The sequence below is a fragment of the Atheta coriaria genome, unplaced genomic scaffold, assembly GCF_025399875.1.
Source record: "Atheta coriaria isolate IRGN ID8LTWV9N9 unplaced genomic scaffold, Caltech_Dcor_3.1 hic_scaffold_1_pilon, whole genome shotgun sequence".
In the NCBI taxonomy this organism is placed as follows: domain Eukaryota; kingdom Metazoa; phylum Arthropoda; class Insecta; order Coleoptera; family Staphylinidae; genus Dalotia; species Dalotia coriaria.
Genome location: NW_027045443.1, coordinates 4,162,029 through 4,171,413, shown reverse-complemented (window position 1 = coordinate 4,171,413; position 9,385 = coordinate 4,162,029). Strand labels below are relative to the sequence as shown.

General features: G+C 47.2%; 1 protein-coding gene across 1 annotated transcript; it reads right to left on the bottom strand.

Moving 5' to 3' along the window:
* Window positions 1–440: 440 nt before the first annotated feature.
* LOC135789674 (segmentation protein Runt) lies at window positions 441–2,384 on the bottom strand. Its single transcript, XM_065299629.1, has 2 exons — window positions 1,620–2,384; window positions 441–1,512 (listed from the first exon to the last, which is right to left on the bottom strand). The coding sequence occupies exons 1-2, from the start codon at window positions 2,050–2,052 to the stop codon at window positions 839–841; spliced, it is 1,107 nt and encodes a 368-aa protein (XP_065155701.1). The 5' UTR covers window positions 2,053–2,384; the 3' UTR covers window positions 441–838.
* Between the last annotated feature and the right edge of the window lie 7,001 nt (window positions 2,385–9,385).

Genomic DNA, 9,385 nt, shown 5'->3' with positions numbered 1-9,385 from the left:
GCCGATCTCTGTGGCGCTGCATGCAACGCGGAACTAATCAACGTTTACACGCCTCGGCGTGCATGTGCGCGCCACCGAAACTCGAAATCAATCCTAATTAGTTAACCAACTAACTAGCTGCCAACTAATTATACTCGCCTGATGAAAAATCCACATGCACATAGCGCGGCGCGCATTCCGCACGCCGCGGTGTGCAGCAAATTAGTCGATTGATAATCACCAATCAGCGCTGGCCCAGCTTGATGTTCGTGTTTCGAGCGAGGCATGTGAAACATCAATTCGTGCATTAATACATCCGAGACGGGCAAGGCCGGAGCCTGACGTTTTAGCGTGCATGAACTTTCGTGCATGAAACAAATGACTTAATTGACAACATGCATGACTTAAGACTTTCTCCAAACAAAATTCGCGAAGAAAAATCACAAAAACGCGCTGAGTAATTTATAATAAAATTTATTTATTTATTGTACTAGTCAAAAATCTTATTTCTCTTATTTCTGTGGATCAATAATGTTAATTACTTTCATCTGTACAAAAATACGCTATAAAAATTCTCCGATTCTTATCATGCCTAAACATTACTTAGCCTATTTTGTTTATATAATTGTAGTCGTCCACAATACTTTCACATCCTTCTGCTATCACAATTGCAGTACTAAATATACCTCTAATATATAGAATACCTTTCTGATGTATATAATAAATAAATTACACTTTGAATTTACAATTTACAAAATCGTATGTACAAATATTTACACATATATCCTAGGGCCTAGGGGGGACACATCCACATCTATTGCAGCTTAAACACACCTCAACTCATCGTCGCACCATTGGTCTAATATGGCCGCCACACCGGTTTCGTCGCATTGGCGGGCTGGATCTTCGTCGACGGCGACTTGTGTCCTTGCGTTATTGGGCTGGATTTGCGCGCGCTCGGCGCTTTCAGTTCACATTTGACGCGCACTGGTTCCTCGGCGACTGTGGTGGAGTCGGGCGCTGGTTGCACCTGCACTTCCTGCAACGCCTGGCTGGCGAGCTTGATGGGCTGGAAGGCGGACTTGACCACGTCGATGTCTTCTTCATCATCGGAGTGTTCCGAGTTGGAGTGGTCCATGGTGGAGTTGATGCGTGGGCTGACACTTTCGGCTTTACTCATGGGTGATAAGCGTACCGAGAGTTGTTCGATTGGTGAAGGTACCAAAGGTGGTGAGATGTGGAATTGATGGTTAGGTTGGCTGGATTGCGGGATGTTTGGTAGGAAGGATGGTGGCGGATGGAAGACTGGTGCTGTTGTGGGCATGTAGAAGTCAGCGGCGGCTTGAGCTGGTGTGGGAAGAGTGGCGGGCATTGGTGGTTTGACCAGATTCTGGTGGAGTTGTTGACCACGGTTGCGGAAGTAGTCTGGCAGTGCGTAGGACATATACGCAGCGTCGAACCATGATGGGTTGAGCAGGAATGGGTTGAAGTTACCTGGCATGCCTGGTAGACCATATCCTGGGTAACCAAAAGCTGGAAAGAAACAAAATCATCAGTAAAGACGTCAAAAATTACCAAAATTTTTGTCTACAATTTTTAAAAGTTAAAAAGTTTTGATTTTATCGAAAAAAAAAACTTACTTGATTTGGTTCGGGGTTCCCTTGGTCCGTCAACGGTGACTTTAATGGCTTTGGTGTAGGTAGCAACCTGATAAGGCAGGGAGCTGATGACGATCGTCACCGAGAACGATTTACCACGTCCACTGCGTCCCACGAAACGCAGATCATTAAATTTGGCGACTTGGTTCTTCATCACGGCGGTGCAGTTCCTCAACTCAGCGCAGAAATTCTCATCATTACCGGCTTTGAGGGTGACGACGGTACCATCCTGGATGTCATCCAAGGCGACCACTTTGAACGCAATTGGCAAGCTTTTGTTGGATCGCCAATGCGTCGGCAGCACGCTGCAGAGGATCGAAGGACTTCCGGTCTGCACCAGCTCCCCGTGGTACTCCTGAAGAGCGTCCTGCATCTGCGCGTACATATCCGAGAACTTAGGTGCTGGTAGATGCATTGCACTGTGTACGTGTGTGTGGGCGAATGTAAAACTTTGCTGCGTGTGCGGACCGCGCGTTCGCTCTTCGTGCACTACTTCACGGCACCGAAGTTACAAGTTGTTTGAATTCGAATCACTTTGCGGCGTGCGTTTTAAGAAAACTCAGCGCCACCACTACCGCTGGCAGGCGTAATCCAATTGCGAGCGTTGACGAAGTTGGTCGAGCGCGCTTTTCCTCTCGGCGTAACGTAAATCCCGTCTGGTGCTGCGTTTTTCCGAATGTGCCTTTAAGTCCTTTGCGGCGTTGTACGTTGTTGCGCTTCTGGACTGGGAACTTTTTACGTCCGCACTCGGCGATACTTCGAGGTGAACTGTTGGAAACTTTTTCGTTCTGGTCAATATCTACTCAACGCCGACAGACGCACACACACCCCCGCCTAAATGCCCCCCCTGTGTCAAGAAGGGTAGTTTTTATGGGGCACATAAATAGGTATGAAAAGAGAGGACTGATTTGTCGCTTAATAATGAGCCGGGGTTGGCGCGATGCCTGGATGCTCACGAGTGAGACGCCGCATTCCCCACCTCTTCGGCGTCGACGGTGCGAGTGTGCGAGCGTCGAGCGTTTTTATAAAACTATTAAGAGCGCACGAGACAGACCGAGCCGACAAGGACGCCGGCGTGTGGAAATGCATGCGAAGCGACATGGGGTGCGGATCGAGCGAGCGCGCTGCGCTGCTGCCGACTCCGACGTGGTTAATCTTGAAAAGAGTAAAAAATGCCGGCGCACACGTTGGTTGGATGCAGACGGAGCGCGACGGCGGCAACAGTAGCGGCGGTGGCGGCAGCGAGGGAGACGGGCGCAGCGGTTGCGGCGAAAGATGGAAAATCGGATTTTTTCACGCGTCGGATAGAGAGCGACGCGACGGCCAATCCAGTGGCGGTTTTTGAGGGCCCCGCGCGGTTTGGTCCCACCCCTGACATGCCGCACGTTGAAACCATGCCCTATTTCACCGCGCCGCAGCGAGGGTGCGCTCCCTTCCACCGCGCGCGTTTCTTAGCGCGAATACGAAAGACGCAAACCGCAAGCACACCGCGCGAAATGGAAAACCGCTTTAATTTTATATCCGTTGGCGCTGCGCGCAGAAGCGCCGACCGCCACACAGCGTCGTCGTCTGAACCGGACCCCGTATCAAATGAGCAGGCGGCAAAAATAAAACGCCAACCTGACCTGATTTCAATGTTTCGTTTAATAAGCGTCACCCTTGCTTGCTGTGTCAACGTGCACCCGCAATGATTCATAACTTTTTTTTCTCTCTTCAGTGTGCAATACGCGAATAATTGAATAAAAATAAAAAACACGGTTCAAAGGTCGGGCGTTCGAATGTTCTTAATAACGATGGTAATTTTATGCTCCCGGGTGGCGGCGGTGCGCAAATGAACCCGAGCGGGGCGCGCGCGTAACACGTGTTCGGAACATTTCGGGATGTGCCACCCCTCGAACGCACGCCGCCCGAAAAAAGCGCCGCGAAACAAATTGCCCTAATGCACGCACATGTTTTTTATGTTTTCGTAAATGATCGACTCGACAACGAGAGCCAGCGCGTCCGTCATCAATGCCACCCTCGGCCAAAACCGCGCACGCGTTAATATGAAACAATTTTTTTTTGTTCGACAGCCGGCGATGACACTGCGCATTTCTTATTCACACTCCGGCGGGTTGATTAAGATGAAGCAGCGGTAATGCTCCCGGAGACGTGTGACACGTTTCGGGCAGAAATTCACTATGCGCCGCGGATCTAAAGACTGCCGCCGCCCAAAGATAGTTCACGACTTTCCCATTTCGTTGTTTCGCTCTCTGTGTGCACAACTAAGTATAGGTTTAAGTTCGCCGGCTGAGAAATTTACGACGTATGTATATTTAATACAGAGAGGAATGTGTGCTGCCGGTTGCCGAAATTCGGCGATTAGAAATACATTTACGCTTCCTGTTGCTGAATTGTTGAGTGCGCAACAGTCGGTGGATGGCGAAACTACGCCAGCGCTAGCGAAATGGGTGGCGCGCGCGCCGGATTAACTATGTTTTATAACACGCGCGAGTGTCGAACATCCGAAACGTGTGTGTGATCAAGTAAATCTAGTAAATCTCCGCGGCACTAAAAGTAACGCGCAGTAAACTATCTGCGCGCGCCGAAGAAACCGAAAAGTAGAAAAGTTGAAAACGCGACGATTTACAACCGCGCGCAGCTCTAATTTGTTAGCCGGGGGATTAAAACCAGCAACCTGAAAGAAATTCCGCGGTGTGGCCCTCCGGCACGTTTATTATGTGGAAAGGCAAACATTTTAAGAACTGAAAGTTTCCAGCACGAAAATAACCGGGACGCATAAAGACTCCAACTTCAAACAAACGCTTTACTTACGTTTGGTTTGCTTTGGAATGGTAATACGTCGAATGCTAAAATATAATTGCATTACAAGAAAATGCACGAAGAAACAAATCCATTGTTGTGTTGTGTGTGCATTGTCCTTGTCCGGTGTATCCGAAGAAAATCTTTTTATGTTCGGTTTCTTTAAAGCTCTTGCAATCCCGTAAATCTCCGATGGTAGATAACCCAATGTACGAGTATGGATTACCTTGATCTTTGCGCAAATATGTATCAATGGATTTCGCTTCGATTGTTGCGCATCGATGAAATATTTCCAACTTTTTCATTAAAATAATGCGAAGCGAAGTCAGTGAGTGTATTTATGAAAACGTAAAAAATCTCGCAGACTCTTAACGCGCCAGCAATTTCGAACAAAACGCGATAGAAAAAGTGCACGGAAGCATCCGCGAACCGGAAATGCATCCATTGTCTCGTCGACATTATGCATTTCGCGTGCGTTTTGTATTTTCAACGCGCGCAGCATTTCGCATTCTATGTCGACGCGATGGGGCATTCTTTCGCGCCTTGGTTTCGGCGCGTCCCGATGTTTCCATTCAACCGCCTCTTCCCCGTTATCGCCGTCTCGCTGCATCCGCGCGTTTGCATACATTAGGACATTAGGAAAATTGCGCTTGTCGCGCGAGAGGTTTTGTTGCGCGTATTGTCATCCGTCCGTCGTTGGGCGATGGCGGCCCCATGCGTGTGTGCATTGTAAAAGAGAAAATATGGGAAAAAAGTCGGAAAAGTGTGCGCGCAAAAGTTGAAAACAATCAGCGGCGTGACTTCCCGACGCCCCCGACGTGTTTAGCAGAGGACGCCCGATTCTTAGCGCGCTCTTTTGTCGAAATTTATTGCCGGCGCGTTTCCCGTCGCGCGCGCGCTTTTTCCATGCGGCTGGAGCGGCGGCGAATAAACTCGGATCGGTATCAGCGCCGGCGGCCGCGCGGCAGGAAGGAAGTCGCTTGCACATTTTTATGTCTTTCGTGCGAGAGTCGCGAGGCGAAATCCGCTCCGGAATCAACCTCGCGTGTAAGCCGGTGCAGAAAGTGGAGAGACCGAGAGTACGAGGGAATAATATTGTTCTAACTACTCCTGCTCGAAGCTGCCACCACAATCTGGACCGGAATCCAGCTCCTGCTACAAGGCGATTGCAACCGGGTGATTTTAAGTTTTTCGCTCAAGCAATCCAAAGATGCAACACTCAGTGGAAGCGATAGGAAAGTAAAGACATAATAAAACTTCCCCGATCACGATCGTCGGCGAGCGCTGGCGGCGGCGGCGGCGGCGAGACTCCCGATTGAAACTATGCGCCGCTCGTATAAATGCGCGCGTAACGCCGGCCCGTATTGGCGGTGGTATTGGTTGAATCAGCGGCATCTGAAGCGCCTTCGGTCGCAAAAACCGAACGATTTCTGGTAAGCCAAAATCCAGGATCAAGATAAACCGAGGATATATAACGACTTCGTCGAGAATATATGATAGAGATTTCGGCCAAAAACGGCGATTCTTTCACGCCGCGCCGCTCCCGGAGAGATTTAGGTACCATAACGTCGAAACTACTTTTGTATACACACATAACATCCAAGTACATAATATCATCCATAAATTTTCTTTTTTTTATGCATAAAAACCACATTTTGATGAAAAAATGTCTATAAGCAAATTGATGATAATAAAACAATAAACTTAAGGCAATTTTATATTGACTCAAGTTACTTTCTGAGGCGTTCTTGAAGAGATTAAGGTTTTGTGCATTTGGGTGTCATCGTGTTCATCGCCAGCGTCAACGTAACTCCCCAGCCCTCAAAGCAAAACTCCTTCTGCAAGGGCAACAGGATTAAGGCGTCATTAACACGTCTAATCCCTTTGTTGTGCTTCTGTAACAAGATTTCACTATTCACTCTTGACAAAAGTTGAAAAACGCAAAATTTACTGAATTTGAATTGGGTGGGTAGCTTTGAAGTTAGGCAACATATGTTGCATCTTGCGCAACTTGTAGTGTACAATGAATTGTATAAGTGATTCGTAGAGTAGTCGCACTCGTCGCCCAGAGATTTATTACCCTCGCGCGTATGTCACACGACTGCAAGGGACGTTTTTCAATATGCATAAATCATTGAGTGATTTAATAAGCGTTTATTTAAAACGTTCGGAGTTCAACACCGAAAGGGTTCATTTAAAGTGACTTAAAGGCAGCCGTAAATTCCTTTCGTTTGACAATGCATCTTCTTTCAACATGCGTTTATTTCAATTTACTCTCGGATTGTGTGGATGTGTAAGCAGCTAATCTTTTAAATTTCAGCCGACAATAAATTTCAGTTTGACAAAGTGTGCTCAAGTACACTCACTTGCGCAAGCTTCGATCGTCGTCGATCGTCTTGTAATGTTTGTTGTTCTGTTGTTAAGTGTATGTTATGGGAGTCACTCCTCCTCGCCTTTCATGCTGCCGTTCGGGCTGGCATTGTGTCGCCGCTTCGGGGACGCTCACGGGCCGTTAGCCGATTACAATTATACTGCAAATGTTTATCCAACACACGCACGGCAGCCCGCGCTGGATAGAAAAAAACTAAGTGAAACGAGGACACTCGAAGCGGCATAATGCGCGTCCGTAATGAATAAAAGAACATTTTCGAACGCCAGCGACGCGGAAAGAAATCGCTGAGAATGGCCGCTGCAGGCGATCTTCGGACGCGCGCGCTCCGACAGCAAGAAATCAAAGAATTAAACGACACGATGTGATGCCAACGATGGGGAACAAGGGCGCGATTTGTATGAAAACAGGGCCGAAATTTATTTCGGTTTGCGTTGTCGGTTTTGCGTGAGCGTGCCTCCTCGTGCTCGTTTGTCCATCGGAATGAGGAAAATCGAGCGTGATGAGTGAGTGGACCCGGTTCATTCACGACAACGCCGATTCATTCAGACTAATCGAGCGAAATGAAGAAGTCAAAAGGACTCGGCTCTCGGATATGGCTGTTTTTTATGGTGCAAGGGCGCGGGCTGATCAACTTGCACCTGGTGAAAACTATAATTCTGAAAGTTGGTCAATATTTTTTTATCGGGACATAAATTCACAATGGTGGTGTGCCAGAAACACGCAGAACAGATTTTTTTTTAGAAATTCAGAATTTATTTATGGCTAGAAGTAAAATATTAAAAAATCTTAATGTTTGAGTTGCCGTACAAGAGCTGAGCATATAGTAGAAACCCAGAAATGTTGTTTTACTTCTAAAAATATCATTTTACTTAAAAAAATTCATTTAATGTGGAACAGAATATAAAAATACACAGATATTTCTAGATTTTTAACATTTTTCGTTTTTATTAATTAATTTTATAATACAAGGTCTAAATAAAAAAAAAAATAGATAAAATTTTGGGTTGAAAATAAAGCCATCAAAGTGAAAAGTAGTGCAACAATCCGACAAATCGTTCAATCAGCCGGTGAAAACGCCCAGCTCTCTCCGAAGAAAAGCGCACAAATAAATAAATCAACTCCAAGTAAATATTGTAACAAGTTTTCCGGTGCCACAGTTCGGGACATAACAAGCAAACGGAATAAATAGAAGCAAAGAAAACGAAATGTTTGCACACCGATTCCCAACATATTTACGTTAACATTATTCAATCGGATTTTTATGTCTTTTTTCGTTCCCCACTGAATGCGGCGCGGGCACTATTTGCATTTGCGTCGGTATGAGTGTGCAGCCGAAAGAAAGAAGACGAAGCGCAGCAAATAGTTGAAACTTTTTGCAGCGCGCTACCGTGCGCCGGGCGCATAAAAGAGTGGATCGGCCGCAAGCCATTTCCACATCATCCCCGGGCCAGTGTCATGCGAACGCAATGCAAGCCCTTTTCGGGTTTGTCTCCGGCGGCTTCTGAGGGCGCGTATGATGCCGCCGGTAGGAATCCCTCGCACGACTTTCATTGTGCTCGTGTTCCGTTTGTTCGGTCTGTGCGCTCACCCGACCGCGCCAGGACAATGCGGAGAAACAAACTGTAAGTGTATGCGAGGGAACTTACGCTGGCAATAAAAATAAAAACGAGAGCGGCATCGGCATAGAATGGACTCTCTGGGCCAGGCGAGCAGCGAGCGAGGTACGACGAGGATGAAAACTTGCGGCGGCATTTTAGGGCACCTCCAATTTAGTTTATTGTATTAATAAAACAATATTATGTGCGTAAAATTTTATTGTCGTTCGGTAGATTTCTGCGGTTGCGGCGCGTTTGCGCTTTGCGTGCAACAAACGCGGATTATATGGTGCATCAGGAGAGAGTTTCGAAAGTATGCTGATTCCTCTCTTCGGGGCGAGAGGGTCTTGTGCAGTGAAAGTCGATCCGCTGCCCCAGTATTGGCGGCTATAAAACTGTTTTCTTACATTTTTTATTGACCGCTGCACCCTTTTAAATTCATAAAGTTAAACCGCTGCATGTTTACACCAACCACACTTTACAATATCCACAATCAAATTAAATACAAAATCGGAAGCCGAATTCAAATTCTTTTTCTGATGGCAAGAAGGGGAGGACATCAGGATCATTAGGCCGAAACAAAAACGTTTTGTGCGACGTCATGAGTGACACCTTGCGTTCGCACTCGACGTTTGAGTGGTGCGCGTTGGAGTCATTTAGCGTTTCACCTCACAGACCGGAAATGCCCTTTTACGCCCGGCTCACTGCGGGGTGGTTCGTGCTAACCTGCGTTTCCTGTGTTGTTCTCGACCCATATGCATAATAATTACTTACCAAACATATCGCTCGCGCCGTGACGCTGACGTGCCACGATACAAACAGTCGATAGACGGAAAACCGGCGCGCGGAGGAGGCAAAAAACGAGGCGCCCGGCGAGCGTGCAGCGCTGACAAAACGACCGACAAATTCGAGCAATTATTTAGTCATTAATTATGTTAAACTTAGCCTCGGCCTCGCAC

Coding starts and splice junctions, on each gene's coding strand:
- LOC135789674 (XM_065299629.1), bottom strand. CDS start 2,052: ATGCATCTACCAGCACCTAAGTTCTCGGATATGTACGCGCAGATGCAG. Junction 1,513..1,619: donor GGAACCCCGAACCAAATCAA/GTAAGTTTTTTT, acceptor GTTTCTTTCCAG/CTTTTGGTTACCCAGGATAT.